This window comes from Leguminivora glycinivorella, chromosome 2, assembly GCF_023078275.1.
Source record: "Leguminivora glycinivorella isolate SPB_JAAS2020 chromosome 2, LegGlyc_1.1, whole genome shotgun sequence".
In the NCBI taxonomy this organism is placed as follows: domain Eukaryota; kingdom Metazoa; phylum Arthropoda; class Insecta; order Lepidoptera; family Tortricidae; genus Leguminivora; species Leguminivora glycinivorella.
In genome coordinates this window covers 261,449-278,648 of record NC_062972.1, presented here as the reverse complement: position 1 = coordinate 278,648, position 17,200 = coordinate 261,449, and the positions used below count along the sequence as shown (strand labels likewise).

The 17,200-nt window shown below is 38.5% G+C and overlaps 2 protein-coding genes across 2 annotated transcripts; one reads left to right on the top strand and one right to left on the bottom strand.

The window, feature by feature from the left end:
- Positions 1–10,398: 10,398 nt before the first annotated feature.
- Positions 10,399–12,038, bottom strand: LOC125236686 (ATP synthase mitochondrial F1 complex assembly factor 1). The gene is made up of 4 exons (XM_048143600.1): positions 11,617–12,038; positions 11,213–11,534; positions 10,765–10,860; positions 10,399–10,659 (listed from the first exon to the last, which is right to left on the bottom strand). Exons 1-4 carry the CDS (start codon positions 11,886–11,888, stop codon positions 10,489–10,491), a joined length of 861 nt encoding a protein of 286 aa, XP_047999557.1. The 5' UTR covers positions 11,889–12,038; the 3' UTR covers positions 10,399–10,488.
- Positions 12,039–12,476: 438 nt separating this feature from the next.
- On the top strand, positions 12,477–16,209 carry LOC125236679 (cyclin-dependent kinase 2-like). Its single transcript, XM_048143588.1, is given in 7 exon segments — positions 12,477–12,674; positions 13,206–13,401; positions 14,233–14,326; positions 14,329–14,402; positions 14,696–14,797; positions 15,265–15,488; positions 15,873–16,209. Coding segments are annotated over 7 exon segments (942 nt in total). The 5' UTR covers positions 12,477–12,558; the 3' UTR covers positions 16,009–16,209.
- The last annotated feature ends 991 nt before the right edge of the window (positions 16,210–17,200 follow it).

The following is a 17,200-nucleotide window of genomic DNA, read 5'->3' as shown; positions in this document are numbered from 1 at the left end:
TGATTTTAACATTAATGTCCAAGTGAATAGTATAAATTCAAGAAAATTAATTGATATCATGATGTGTTATAATTTAAAACAAGTAGTTAACAAACCAACTAGAGAAGTAAATAACGCAAGCACATGTATAGACTTATTATTTACAAACATGTTGGATCATTCTATCAACATAAAAGACCACGGCATATCGGACCACAAGGGTTTATTATATGAAACTATTTGCAATAAAATGCATCCACAGAATAAGCAAAATAATTGGTTTACAGAAACAAGGATCTTCAGCGAGACAAACATGTTGAAATTTAAAGAATCTCTTAATAGCATTAACTGGGCTAGTATATTATCAGAAATAAACGATACGAACACAAACTTTAACATTTTTACCGACAGTTTGAAACAACTTTTAGATAAACATATACCAAAAAAGAAATTAAAGTTACAGATAGGAAACACAAATAAATACACATGGTTGACAAGAGGCTTAAAAAAATCTTGTAAAAATAAAAGATTACTTAAAATAATTGTAAATAATTTTAAAAATGACATTATTACGAAACATTATAAAATATACGAAAAAATTTTAAAGAAATGTATTTATAAATCTAAAAAAATCTCATATTCTAATTACATTAAAAAATCAAATAATAAAATAAAGTCAATGTGGGAAATTGTAAAAAGTGTTACAAAAAGGAACTTGAAAGAACCAAATCATAACATATGTCTGAAAGTCGGGAATACTATTTTAGAATCGCCCCAACAGATAGCAGATACTTTCAATAAACACTTCGCAACAGTGGGTGAGTCATCGCCGCGACCGATAGCGCTCGCGCCGACGACGGTGACACCTGCGACAGCGCGCCCGCGTTCTACCCCCGTACTTAACTCAATATTCATTCAACATACCTCCGTCAAACAAATATACAATATACTGAGAAATTTAAAAAATAAAAAAAGTTATGGCACGGATGAAATCCCCCCGGCATTACTCAGACTATGCGCATCAGAACTAAGTGCACCTTTGTCATGGTTGATAAATCAGTCGTATAACGAAGGTACTTTCCCAGATGCCCTTAAAATATCGGTGATACGTCCCATTTTAAAACCAGGTGGAAAAAAACATGATGTGAACCAATACAGACCCATCTCCTTGCTTCCCTCCCTATCGAAAATATACGAAAAATCTATGTCCAATCGTATGTACTCGTTTTTCGAAAAATATAATATTTTAAATAGTAACCAATATGGTTTTAGAAAAAAATGCTCCACCGAACTTGCCGTATTACAATACATACAATCAATTTTAGATTTAATCGATAAAAAATATTACGCTGTGGGCATATTATTAGATATGTCCAAGGCGTACGATAGGGTATCCCATCCTATCTTACTAAACAAACTTTATGACATGGGCATCAGGGGTACTGCCCACCAGTGGATTAAGTCATACCTACAAAACAGATACCAACAGGTGCAACTAGACTACTACGATCAGGAGACAAAGGAAGTTAGGTCAATTAGATCACAAATGTACCAAACTACATGTTCTGTGCCACAAGGATCCGTGATATCATGCTTATTATTCTTGGCTTATATAAATGATCTGCCTAAAGCGATAGACACAACATGTATCATGTTTGCCGACGACGTGTCAATACTCTTTGGTACCAAAAGTAACGTAGAATGTAACGAACAGCTGCAACAAATAATGCAAAAAGTTAACAATTGGCTAACAGAGCACAACCTACTAATAAATCTTAAAAAAACTAAAATCCTACAATTTAAACCCTTCCAAAAAAAAAGCCTTAGATATAAATTTAGAAATAAACGGTGAACAAATCGAACAAGTTAGCGAAAATAAATTATTAGGGATAACCATAGACACAGCTATTAATTGGAAATGCCATGTTCAGGACGTAAAAACTAAACTTTCACGATTTGTCTACGCTCTTGGTATTCTCAAAAGAAATACAGACCTTGAATCTGCAATGACGGCATATTACTCATACGCCTACTCATGGCTCCGCTATGGTGTGGTCTTGTGGTTCCCCGGTACTGACACCTATGGATTGTTTGTCATGCAGAAGCAGTGTGTTCGTGTCCTAACTAACACACAAATACCAGACAGCTGTCGCCCGCATTTTATACAACTAAAATTACTGACTTTGCCTTGTATTTATATTTTAGAAGCCGCACTTTTTGTAAGAAAGCACCCTGAACTATTCAAGACCAAAAGTCAAGTCTGTAACAGTAGAAATAGATCAAAAAACAAGCTAGCTGTACCAAACACAAAGCTAGCCATGTGTAAAAAAGGACCACACTACCAATGTATCACAATAACTAATAAACTACCCGACCATATTATACAGGAACCCGATGATAATAAATTTAAAATTGCCATTAAGAAAATATTACTTGACAAAGCATATTACTCCGTAAATGAATTCTTAGAAGACAAAACATTGATGTAAATTACTACCCGTACCCGCTGACATCTAATATTTTTATAATAATTTTTATAATGAATGTTTTATTTATTTATTTCTTATTATTATAATTCTATATACGCAATTAATTAATGATTCTTAATGTGAAGCTATAATCCCATTATAATTCCACAATGATAACAAAATTTAATTATGAATTCTCCTTATTATTTTTCTTTTTATGAACTATTGAATCAAACTAAATAAGAAATAAATAAAACTAACTGTTACTCATTTCAATTATTTAATAAAATTGCAATAGAACTATTAATTAGATAATATATTGTATAAGTCATAAGTTAAGTATAGCTTTAAGAATATTGTGTGTCCTTACAGGGCGTCATGTACCTACCTATATATACTTGTAACACCTACTGTATCATGCACATGACTACAATGAAATAAAGAAATAAAGAAAGAAATCTCTAATGTGGACAAAGGACGAAAGGACAGCCTTATAGACAGCAGGCAGGCAATTATGGTCGGGCGATAAATGATAAAAATATCAGGCCGTCCCTATCGCACTATTTGTAAGTGCGATAGGGACTAGGGACGGCCCGATGTTTTATCATTTATCGCGCGACCATGATTGCCCTGCAACTTCTTATTGCTATTGGTGTCGAGTACTTATCCAAGTTAGGTATCTATTTTAAATATGACGGTGTAATTGTGTGCAGTACAGTACCTACAAAAAAAATGGTACAGAAATTAAAAATAATTACAGTACGCTGAACCAAAATAATATATTACTTACAATACTATATATCATATCATTTTCCTCAGAGCATTTTTCCTGTCTTTGTGTATACTACCTACGGTTGACAACCCTACGGCCGTTTTCACATTATCCGATCCGATATCGGATATAGGAAGGATGTAAAATGTAAGATTTATGCGCTTCCAGGTTTTTATTTATGTATTTAATAGATCATTATTACTAAAAAACGATATAAAACGCAAAAATAGCGGATTCAATGCAGATGGCACTCTCCTAGAACAGTTTTTGTCCGAGGCACCACCGAACTGCCGATATCGGCAGGACGCTTCCGACATTTTTGGCATGCCGGACCCCCCGCCAGCTGTCGGCCGATAATATTTGTGTGTGTGCGTATATAATGTAGGTATACGTTTGTAGTGTAGTGTGCGTGACAAAAATGGCGTCTATTAAACAGCTGCTGTTAATGATGAATTTCTGTTGAAAACAAAAAGATTGTAATTCATCGGTCCGAATTGCGGATACTAATTTTTTCATCTTTTAGTAGATATAGTTAAATGTAAAATTATAAGTATTTATTTTACTTGCCGCTCTTGAGTATTTTTATGCTCGTTATTTTAATTTTACAATAAAATATTTGAAATATAGTGCTTATAATTATTAAATATAAAACTTTTTAAAAATATTTTTTGATACAAAATCATACTTCATTGATTTGGAACAATGCGTTTTATCGGACCAACATCCGACACTATCGGAAGCGTTTATCGGATGTAGGATGTCGGTCCGACACCCGATATCGGATCGGATAATGTGAAAACGGCCTACACCGCTCAATGTGGCATTTGCACGATACAGCAACGTGCCGCGGCGGCCGGCCGTGTCGCAGTTGTTAGCTAAGCTACCCTTGTGTGCGTGCGTGATGACACGATTCGCTGGTTGTTCTTTTAGGTATTTAAGTACTTTTAGGTGTTTAAGTACTTTTAGGTTTTTAAGACGCTACAGGAGCGAAAATGGAAAGGAAAGGGAGCCCTTTCAATTTGGGAATTTTAGTTAAATATACTAGTGTTATTAACTAGATTTATCGAAAAAAATTGTCCATTCAGAACAACTCAGTTAAAAGATATTGCGAAAAAATTCTTTAAAATCGAGGTTCCGCTCTCGACTGTTTCCTCCTTCAAAACTTAATGAATCGTAAGTGCGTTTTCACACTATCCGATCCGATATCGGATGTAGGTCCGATATCCCATACATTACAGGCGCCATCTTGTATTTTTTCCATTGAAATCCTTATGACATCCGATATCGGATCGGATAATGTGAAAACGGCCTAACGGAATTTAATTACTAACAAAAATAATTGATTAGTCTATAATTTGGATGTTTAGATTATTGCAATACATTAAGAAGCTACGGGAGCGAAAATGCTAAAATGGAAAGGAGTCCCCCTTTCAATTTGGGAATTTTAGTTAAATATACTAGTTTTATTAACTACATTTATCGAAAAAAAAATTTCCATTAAGAACAACTCAGTTAAAAGATATTGCGAAAAAATCTTTGAAATCGAGGTTCCGCTCTCTTTTCCTCCTTCAAAACTTATTTAAACGGAACAAAATTTGAGAATCGGAATAATTTAAAATGAAATAATCTGTGTCGGACCGTTTAGATTTTTTGGACAATTGTTACCGATCTTGAGTATCCCTTTTTCGAGCCATATTGAAAAATGCCGTTTTTAGAAATTTTTGATTGGATCTAGCATCTTTTAAAATAAGAATAGCAAAAAATATCAAAACGGTCCGACTCAGAAAAAATAATAATAATCTGTGTCGAAAAAATCATTGCTCTATCTTCAAAAACCAAGGAGGAAATAGTCGAGAGCGTTTGTATGGAGAACTGACCTGTATCGTATCGTCTTAAGAAATCTGATTTCAAAGGTTTAGGTAGGAAATCTAATCATCAATATTATTGCAATGTAAAATTATTTTTTTCTTTTTTCTCCGTGTTTTCTAACGCGCTTATTTTTAGGAAGCGGTTTTTTTTTCATGGTTTGTTTAAGGTCACAGAACACCCCACTAGAAGCCTAATGCAAGCGATATTGTTCGAGACGCAAATCACCAATCCTTGCGGGGTGAGGCGGGCGCGCACGGTGCTGCCATTGGTCGTTTCAAATAATGGCGCGCCTTTACGATTAGCAGTAGGGATGGGAATGGGACATGTCTACTATAGACAATGGTACCGGTACCAGTACTGTGGTGAATTTGTTTTGCAACAAATTATAACATTATAATTAAATTATAATAAGGCCTAGTTACCCTTCGGGTTGGAAGGTCAGATGGCAGTCGCTTTCATAAAACTAGTGCCTACGCCAAATCTTGGTATGTAGTAGTTTCCAAAGCGGACCCCAGGCTCCCATGAGCCGTGGCGAATGCCGATGCCGGGATAACGCAAGGAGGATGATGATTGTGGTAGCACCTCAATAAAAATCATTCTAGTAACTAATAACTAAACTGTGCATTTTTACTTACGTATACTAAGTTAAATTACCAACTAAATATTCTAAACTAATCAATCAACTAAATAACACTACAGACTCTACAGATTCTAGATAATTATTCACAATTACAAATCTGCTTTCTTTTATATTTCATAAAATGGTAGCACATGGTACGAACGGTAGTACGAAGTTCCCGCAACAGACATAAACTAACATGGCCCCATCCCTAGTCGTTTACGTGAAAGGGATAGCATATCGCATTGTTAACTAGGCAAAAAGGGATGGACGCGCCTTGGCGCCGCTCAGTACAACCATATTGACCAGTATAAATGAACTCCGCGGATAATAAACAATATTCAACAAAATAATTAATTTGTCTTAACTGTGGAATGTTATTCCATCTTTTTTATATGTAGAAGTGTTAGAAGACTTGCCACACCACTTTATGCTGCAAGAGACCATTGTTTGCAACCAAATGTGATTATTTAAGATTTTTTCCCGAGCGGACACGAACGCTGTTAGCGGGTCGTATACTTGGGCGCTACTGATCGGTGTCGCACGCGTTCAAACTTTTATAAACCTGATTTGTCGTATGCTTGGTGACCGCGAGTCGCCCTGTAAGGGCCGTCTTGTTGTATTGGTCTGTGGTTTAAGGTACACACCGACATGTTGTAAACATTTTTTAGTTTTTCGTAAGTTAGTCGTTAACGGTGGTCTACAGCTAAAATTGATCTACGACAGAAATGATCTGTACATATTAAAGTGAGTAGGGAAGAAAACCGCCATGCTGAAGTGTATTTGTGCATGCCACGTCTGGTCTGTCGCATGCATGGTGAGACGACTTGGACGCCTTTATGAGTGACTGCATGGCCGGAAAAATAACACCAGAGGGAGTTGAGGAAATCAAGGGGAGAGGCCTTTGCCCAGCAGTAGGGCACTATAACGGGCTAGTTAAAAAAATCTGTACCAGTTTAATTTTAATCTATTTTTAAGAAAATTTCCTACTAAAATGTAGATTCTAGCGAAAAAACGTACCTAGGTTTTTCCAGTTGAACATTATTTTTAGCTGCAAGCCACTATTTACGATTTAATCGATTTAAATAAAACTTGCCTACTAAATTATCCATTTGCATATTGATCGTAGTGAAAACACGTACGAAAACGACGTACGTTTTTCTGTTTTACTTTTTTAAAGGCACAGGTCACACGTTTTTCATCAAATTTATCGTACCGTTTTGGTTTTTTGGCTAATTGTTACCAATCTTGAGTAGGTATCACTTTTTTTGCGCCATAATGAAAAAGGCAGTTTTTGGAAATTTTTGATTGACTCGAGCGTCTTTAAAAATGAAAATATCAAAACGTTCCAACACAGATAAGATTAATAATTAATAACAATCTGACTGGGAACAAATCAAATTATTTTATTGAATATTTTTTTGATTTGTTATTTAATAACCTAACAATAAAATTAAAATTTTGAAAAAACTCCCGACCGCGACATAGTGGACCGATTTTCATGAAACATGGCTAAGAACACTCCCGACTAACTCAGCTTTCAGACAAAAAAACTAAATTTAAATCGGTTCATCCGTTCGGGAACTACGATGCCACAGACACACACACACACAGACAGACAGACACGTCAAACTTATAACACCCCTTCGTTTTTGCGTCGGGGGTTAAAAATAGTCTTTCGCTATATCGTAATGCTGCAAATGGATTCATATAGGAGGTGCAAGCAAATTATTTTATTGAATATTTTTTTGATTTGTTATTTAATAACCTAACAATAAAATTAAAATTTTGAAAAAACTCCCGACCGCGACATAGTGGACCGATTTTCATGAAACATGGCTAAGAACACTCCCGACTAACTCAGCTTTCAGACAAAAAAACTAAATTTAAATCGGTTCATCCGTTCGGGAACTACGATGCCACAGACACACACACAAATAGACAGACAGACACGTCAAACTTATAACACCCCTTCGTTTTTGCGTCGGGGGTTAAAAATAGTCTTTCGCTATATCGTAATGCTGCAAATGGATTCATATAGGAGGTGCAAGCACTAATTGTTGCCTTGGGCCTTGTCGTTTTTTCTTTCGTGTATGATGTCTATTTCAATTTATAGAATAATCTGTGTTGAAAAAATCAGTCTACCTTCAAAAACCAGGGAGCAAATAGTCGAGAGCGTTGGTATGGAAATTGAACCGTCCTGTATCGTCTTAAAGATATAATCGATTGTCGATTTAGCCCCGCTCCCCAGCTGCCAGCTTGCGGACCTGAGGTTGACTATGATAAGAGAAGCATCTTAGCAGGTTGCCTCAAGGGCCTACTCCAAAATCCTGCCAGATTTCCGTCCATAGTCCATAATAGTGCGTAATTTTATTTTCACGAATTTATCGGATTCGGTTCGGACGTAGTTCGAAAGCGCTCTATTTTTAACGTAGGTACCTATCGTCATATTCAGATAGAACGAATATTTTCTTTACCTATGTATTTACAAATTGTCAAATCTTTTGGGAATTACATAAAAGTCATAAAATTATTTATTTAATTAAATTTTGAAAAAACCCCCGACCCCGACATAGGCCGGCAACAGACAGTCTTAATTTTCATAATCTTAAAAAAAGATTTGTATGCAAACTGACAGTTCAAACTGACACTGACAGATCTGTCAGTGTCAGTTTGCATACAAATCTTTTTTTAAGATTATGAAAATTAAGACTGTCTGTTGCCGGCCATAGTGGACCGATTTTCATGAAACATTGCTAAGAACACTCCCGACTAACTCAGCTTTCAGACAAAAAAAATCAATCTAAATCGGTTCATCCGTTTGGGAGAAAATCAATCTAAATCGGTTCATCCGTTTGGGAGCTACGATGCCACAGACAGACACACACACAGACAGACAGACAGACAGACAGACAGACAGACAGACAGACAGACACGTCAAACTTATAACACCCCTTCGTTTTTTGCGTCGGGGGTTAAAAATGTTATTATTTAAATCCACCCATCGATGTACCCATTGCGGAAATATAAATTAGAGAGGCACTCCATTGTCAATAAACCCTTAATTGCATGATTTTACTTTTTTTATCAATTTACAGATATATGACACCATGGTGGTATATATGCTGAGCACTGGAAAAATAATGAAAAAAATCTATCACCATTTTTTTAATATGAAACAACGTAACTAAAAAAGATGATTTTTAATAGCATATTGAAAAATTCGAATATTGCGAAAAACTGTACTAAATCTACTATTGATTCAATTTTCGTGATGCTTGGAAAAAAATCCATCACCAAGTAAAGAAGGGTTAAATATAAACGACACGAAGTTTAATTCGAACACAACAGTTCACAATTGCGAGCAGCGGTAACGCACCGCCAGTTTTGGCGGCGCGGCGACGCGCCGCAAAAATTCTGCGTTGCGGTGCCGCGCCGCGGTTTTTGCGGTGCGTCGACGCACCGCGAGTTCTTGCGTCGCGGTGCCGCGCCGCAGATTTCCTGCCGCAAAAACTGGCGGCGCGGCAACGCAACGCAGAATTTTTGCGGTGCGTCGCCGCAACGCGCCCATGTGGCCAGGCCCTAAATGGTTGCACAAGCACGTCCTTGAACGTCAGGGCGGCATTTTGAAAACATTTTTGTGGCGCTCGGACTAGGAGCTCGTGGGTTTAGTTTTTACTGTGCTGTGCATTTATTTTTTCCATTATATTATATAGTTTTAGAATTGTTATGGAAGATACGTGTCATATCTTAAAGCGTAAGAAACGCAAAACTCGAAGGTGTTTAAATGAAATTAGAAAAAAGTCGCGTAGTAACACAAGCAGTGTTATTAAGAATGCAGATCTCGAAAATAAAATTAACAATGCGTCCAAAAAGACAGAACAAACATCTCATAATAACTATATTACAGCTAATCGCCTCACTTTAGCCCTTTTTCCTAAGGCCGTTCGATCTGAGACAATAACTCGGCCACTCCTGGCAGAAATCAAACACGAACCGGGAAATATAAATCTTAATAATATAGTAAGAGGCAAATATACTTTGAATAATGAAACTGCCAACAACAAAGTTGTCGAAACGCGTTTTAATAATGTTCATAATACTAGTGCTAATATGTTTTCTGACGACGATAGCGGGGATAGTGCAAAAGAGAATTGTATAAAATCTGTTATATTTGAAATGGACCGCATCAGTGATGCTTCGAATGATTGTGATAACGCTTCAGTGGAAGGCCCTTCCCCAGCTCGCGTATTGACCAGCAGTCCGGTACCTCGTCAGCTGCGACAAGATTATTCTTATGGAAAGTACATACAATTAATAAAGGAAATTCCAATGTATCTGCAAATGCACACACCCTCGCTACTCGCAGAAGACCCCATGCGGAAGCCTAAGGCCATGCTGCAAAATATGTACCAGGAAGAGCGGCGGCGACTTATTGAGAAGGAGCAAACAAGTCCAACTATGGACATGCATGAACCTATCCTTGAGAATCCCATGGACTACCTGAAGCGATGCAGCACTGTCACATCTTTGGCGTCCCCTACATCACCTGCGCTGCCCTCCCAGGGCTCCCAGTCATCTCTAACAGAAACCCCTTCCCCACCACAGCCACCCTCGCCTCGCGAGCCTCCATCCATCATACAGGATACTCCAGAATATACATTTTTTCCTCACAAATTAAATCAATAAAAGCATGTATTAAATCTGTTTTTATTTATAACATTTTCTAAGGTTTCTATTTATTTTCAAAACTGCAAATCTTGGTTTTCCGACAGGTAAATCTAGACAAGGGAGATGTTTTCCAACTGTGCAATGAGGTCCATGTGTTTGAAAGAGTCAGGGCTGGCGGTGAAGCACTGCAGCAGCTCACGGCGCGCTGGTTCAGCACCGGCACCATAGTATAGCTGGAACTGGTTGGCCAGACACTGCGCCTCACGCCCGCTGAGCACATTCTGTAAGGCAAGAGATCATCAACATACATATGCCACTGTGGGTTATACCTGCTGCGGATATTAAATTCAGCATATTGTTAACCAAAGTATTTATATGATACTTGCCTTGTCATACTCGCCACGCATCAACACAATACCCTTGTCCTTCAGTTCAGTGTAGTGCACCATTGTCAAACATTCAGGAGCATTTTCTTTGTGAACCTGTAAGATGTAGACTTATATTTTATAAAAAAAAAAATGTCTATCCGGTGTGTGTGTAGGTGATCTGTCCCGTATTTTATTCATTTATTTTTTAGATGCTTTAATTAGAAACTTAGTAAACTTGAAACTATATGTGAGTGTGCACGGGAAAACATTCCACTTTGTTGATTGCTATAAAGCCGCTTTGTTAGTTATAAAGATACAAGTAAATCTCGCCTTAATGGTAACCAACAAAGTGGGATGTTTTACTAAACACACTCACATATTTTCCATTTATTTGTTTAAAAAAACTTGTTTATTAACAAAAGACATTTAAAATGTTATATTAACATGAATAAAAACATAAACTAACCTGGAATGCCAGCAGGGGAGTAAAATGAACAGAATGGCCAAAGCTCTGGCAAAGTATAAACTCATAGCCCTGATCTCTGGGCAGAGGGAACAGGAATGTTGGGAACTGCTTCATGTTCTCCCGTAAACTAGTATAGGCATCAGCAGGAATTGTTGCTGAGATCACATCTTTGTCCTTGTGGTACTCTTGCCAGATCACCTGAATCTCGGAAGCATCTTTGTCTTTCACTAGGTCAGTTTTAAATATGGCATCAAGCTTTTTCTCTTCTGCAGACACACCATCGGGTAAAGCTTCTTTTGGATTGAGAACTGAAGAATATTGTCTGAAAAAGAATACAACTGTTATTCTACATGCACTTTATAAAATCTCCATGAAGTATATATTTGCATAAGGATGACCGGTACCTAGTATCCACTGGAGCTTTGTCTGCGCCGCTGGGCTTGCGCTCCGGGCTCACTGTGCGCGAAACTCGATCCAGGAACTCTTTAGGATCAGTTTTCTGCAGGCGCGCTATGCGGTCTGCATACTTCTCGTAGTAGGGATTGGTCTGTAGTTTCTCCATGGCCTTCTCCATCCTGATACTCGATGTGGCTACACTTCTGCAGCTGTCTAGGCGCACTGCAGGCGATCTCAAAGTTAGCACGGATACGCGCTGCACCAGACGACAGATATCCATTCCCAAGTGAATCTGATTCTTATATGCCTTTCCTTACTTGCTGTTAAATAGTGGGTTGGTTTTGAGGTGCTCCTACAAAAACATTATGATTTTTAGCAACAATTTATATTTTTAAATTAGGTAAATAAAAGGTTAGGTAACACATAACCTAAAAGAACGTTCGTATATTTAAATTGGAACAATTTATAGTTGTCATAACTCACCGTCAATCTTCATTCTCATCTATAAATACGGAAATTGAAGATGCAGCACTAAAAATATTATCATTATTTTGTTAAAAATCATGAAAAAATGGTCGTTTATTTATGTTCTTCAAGAATAAAATCGAATTTCTTTCCAATTATTAAGGTTTCAGAACATGTTCTGTTTTCTCATGAAACTGACGTTGACAGATGACAGATTTGATAATCAGTTTTTTTTGCTTCAGAATTTTCCGATGAATATTTTTTTACATAATTTATTTTTAATATCTATTATTTATTATAAATCTGCATAATTAGTGGACAATATTGATTAAATATAAATTGCACTTCAGGTTTAAAATTGTATAAATATACGTAGATCATGAATAAATAGCAATATCTAAACGTAATTAACATTTCAACTGTCAAAAAAAGTAAACGCAAACCACATCCAACATTTTTGTAAAAGTAGTTTTTTAGTAGATTTAATGGAAAAGTTTTCAAAAGTAGAGAAAATCGGCGAAGGAACTTATGGAGTCGTATATAAAGCAAAAGACAGAGAAACTGGAAATGAAATTGCTTTAAAGAAAATCAAACTAGAAAAGTAAGTTTTGGCGCGAAAAATTAGCTCCATTTATTTCTGGCTTATACTCCCTGGTAACGTATTTATAGGCATTATTTACGAAAGTTTTAAGATCTTATTGATGGAGTTATGTAGAATATCTTACTTAATAACTGTTAGTTGTGTCAGCACAATCATTAATTTATTAACCTAAATATCTAATCTGTATCTGTATATAAGTGCTCTGCAATCTCTGCATGGATTAGTTCATGGTGCATATGTTAAATAGTGAAGGCTGATCACATACAAGAGATACACCTTAGGAGCAAAACTTGCTGAAAACCAGTTCATACTAAGGTTATTAAAATTACAGTATAATTGCTTATCTACCAGACCTGTTTCGTCAAATCTTTACTATTTCTTTATTAATCAGGCAGGCAGTTAACTATGCGGCAACACAGACAAGCATCAAGGTTCCTAATATGTTGTATCAGAATCTGTCTTAAATTGAGGCGAGGTTTTTCAATTTGGCACTTCATTGAATGCTACTATCTTTGACACCTTCTTCCCCAGTGAACCTGAGGGCGTGCCCTCCACAGCCTTACGTGAGATCTCAGTGCTGCGCACGCTCCGGCATGAAGGGGTGGTCCGGCTGCTCGATGTGCTGCTCGCTGACCGGAAGCTGTTCCTCGTGTTTGAGTACATGCACATGGATCTCAAGAGGCTGATGGACCTCACAAGGGGCCCATTGCGTCCGGAACTTGTCAAGGTATAAATTGATACCCTTTGAACAAGGGTTTAGTAAAGCAAATTGTAATAATATGTAATTGCAATGACTGTAACCTGTTTTGTGAGCCTAAATAAAAAACAAAACAACAAACAAAGTATAGATCCTATCCTCACATGAGTACCCTATCACTCTTAGGCATTCCCTGTTGTGCAGCACCCTTACATTTTAAATAAAATTATAAAGTGTATAAGTATGTAATGCCCTTGTCTAATTTTTTTTTTAATAAACAGTCAGGCAATAAAACTGATATTAACTGGTATAGCTGAGTTGTAGACTTTTTTTAAATAGTTATTTGTTTTACAAGGGGGCAAAGTAGTTGTTTAACCGCACGTGCCAATATTGATACCCGAGCAAGCGAAAGATTCCAAAATTGAACCGCGAGTGTAGCGAGTGGTTCAAAAAGTGGAATCTTGAGCGTTGCGAGGGTATCAAGGCACAAAGGTTAAACAAACTTTGCCACCGAGTGAAACACAAAATTTTTCACCACACCAACATGAACAAAATACTGACTATAAAACATCAAAATAAATGAAATCCATCAATTTATTCAATATTTATGATTCAAAATCATCATTTATAGGTAAAATCTAGCTGCCAGATTAAGACATCAAGTTAAAATTCGTATGAAATTACTTTGCCCCCATGTGGATAAAATGCAATTTTGCTATCTGTTTTCGAATAGCAAAGAAAGCCTTTACCAGTTGGTGTGGTGAAAAAGATATTAGCAACAAGTGTTGTTTTTCCCTAGCCTGTTTGGTGTCCGTCTGCTGGGTCAAGGCCAGTTTTGATTGCTGAATATAAATGTTGTAGAGTTACGTCCGCCAACTAGCCGCGGGCCTCGCGTACTGTCACGCCGCTCGCGTCCTGCACCGAGACCTAAAGCCTCAGAACCTGCTCGTGGACACGGCGGGCGCATCAAGCTCGCGGACTTCGGCCTAGCGCGCGCCTTCGCTCTGCCTGTCCGTGCTTACACACATGAGGTAAAGATAAGTTCTAGCCTAGTCAAGCGCGAATCCAGCTTCGTGCCCAGGGGGGGGGGGGGTCACGTGGTCAAGGCCCAGGCCCCATGGGGAGGGTCACATGGTCTATTTGTATGGCCAACGTAGGCTCCAGGGGGGGTCATGACCCCCATGACTCCCCCCTGGAACCGCGCATGAGCCTAGTTATGCTGAGTCTTACGCTCAATTAGTAGTGAAATATCTAAGAAATAGTTATCAAGGTAGTAAGTAGGTAATGAGTTGCGAGAGTAACCATTACTGTTCCGTGTGCGCAGGTTGTGACGCTATGGTACCGAGCGCCCGAGATCCTGCTGGGGGCCAAGTTCTACTCCACCGCCGTCGACGTGTGGAGCCTCGGTTGCATCTACGCTGAAATGGTGAGGGTTACATTTTTAAGACTGTCACTATTTTAAACGAACAATTGTCAGACTATGGTTGGTGTGAGCTTAGCTGATTTATCACAATTATTTACCCCTTGTCAGCAAAAGCAAGCAAATTTAAGCTTTTACTTTTATGAAGGGAGCTTCATGCTTACGTAAATATTGTCGTAGATTGTATTATTTTTTTAATGTATGGATTGCCATTTGTTTAATAAGGATGATTTAATCATCATCTAGAGCCACCCTACGTCATCACAAATAAGCAAAGCGAATATTTTCCCACCTCCCTATAGAGCTCACGTAATACTTGAAAGTCTTGAAACGTATCGACCGCAAAATTCACAAGATAGGTCTCTAATAGGTTAAATTTGATATCGTGACTTGATGGGTGACGAGTTGACGACTAATAGAGTTCAATCGGTGAACGGTCTCACGGGCAGTATAACATCGTTCGTACGTTACAGATGAGCGGGCGCACGCTGTTCCCGGGCGACAGCGAGATCGACCAGCTGTTCCGCGTGTTCCGCGCGCTGGGCACGCCGGGCGGCGCGCTGTGGGCGCGCGCGCGCCGCCTGCCCGACTACCGCGCCGCCTTCCCGCGCTGGCCGCCGCGCGCACCGCGCCTGCTGCTGCCGCAAGCCGCACAGCTCCTCCCGCACGCCGCCGACCTGCTGGACGCGCTGCTCAGGTAACTACTACCGCGCCGCCTTCCCGCGCTGGCCGCGCAACAAGTACTGCATGCTGCTAACCTACTGGACGCGCTGCTCAGGTAACCGCTATCACCTCCATTTCTTTAAAATACATAGTATATTTCGATAATGAGTTAGTGAGGTCACTACGTGAAAACGGTCTTAAGAGACCTTCCCTCGATTTTAAATAATGGAAATTAACATAATTATTTGAAATATTTACAAGAAAAATATACAGTATGAGAGAAAGGGACGATTTTGAGATTTTTTTTGTATTGAACCCCTTGTTCATCATTAAAAGAAGTGGATCAATCTATCAGGATTTTTTTTACCTTATTTTGTTCTCTGTGAATATCATATTTTAAAATTGGTCTTAACTACAGATACGAGCCAGCCGAACGTCTGTCCGCGCGCGCAGCCCTGCAGCACCCGTTCCTGCAGGACGCGCGCCTCACGCCGCCCGACATCCCGCTGTCCGCCGCCTCCACGTCGCGCCCCTCCGCCGCCGCCGACCTGTGACTACTCTAGTCGCCAAACTCACAACTCTCGCGACAGACGTCCGCTCGGCTCGACGTCCCGATATGGAGTGAAATTATAGAGTAGGCTTGTGTCGTTCACGAACTATGAACTGTTAGGAATAAAATCCCATCAATGACCGAAATGAACTGAATCTTTCCGTGCTCTGAGAATCGGTCTTTGCTCATTTAGTTCAGTATAGGATCGGCGAGCGCGAGCGGTTTGGATCGAGAACTAGTGTGTGATTGCGCCGACCGAGAGCGAGAGCTACTTAGTACAGCATCAGCAACACAAAAACGTCAAGTTTTGATATTCAACTTCGGTTACTTACAACCTTTCGGCCCGGAATGTTACTATCTGTGGACTATTCGTATCATTTTGACACTATTCAGTCCCATTCGTTCTGATCTTTCCGACCGTAGTGGTCGTTGGTCTGGCTGAACTAAATGAGCAAAAGACCTAAAAGAGCGAACTAGTTCGTGGGAGCGATTGAACGAGATCGGAGCGCTCCGATCAACGAACGAAACGGCACAAGCCTATTATAGAGACCACAAGGTTGTTTCAATAATGATTTGCCAATATACATATTTTTCTAACCAGTGCATTAGTGAACTGGCCAATAAACGGTCATACTAATATTTGAATTATAAAAACGGCCATACATATATTTTTTGATCAATTTTTTTTTTAAATTTACTTATCAGCTTTCAGTGATACAATGTTATTTTTTGAACTTCAACTTTATTTTTGATTTAAGGTGATCTCGCTATTGAATTGTTCAGTGTCGGCGATGACGCAATTTGACTGATAACGTATTATAATAGCGACTAATATAATTATAATATTAAGAAGAATAATAAAAGAGCCTGTAATAAGTTATCATTATCACCAATGACAAATATCGACGCAGTGCGCCGCGCACAGGCTCTCTTATCTCCTGACGTGTAGTTCTAAGCGATTTAAATAAACTTATTAAAAGATCTTATATTAGTACTTTGTTTCACTATCTTTCCTGCAACTCTGCACAATACGTCAAATCTGGATTTATGAGCAGCTATACAAGTATATGTATACATTAATATATATTTGGTATTATCGTCGACAATCATCCTCCTTGCGTTATCCCGGCGTTAGCCTGGGGTACGCTTTGACAACTAATCCCAAGATTTTGTGTAGGCACTAGTTTTATGAAAGC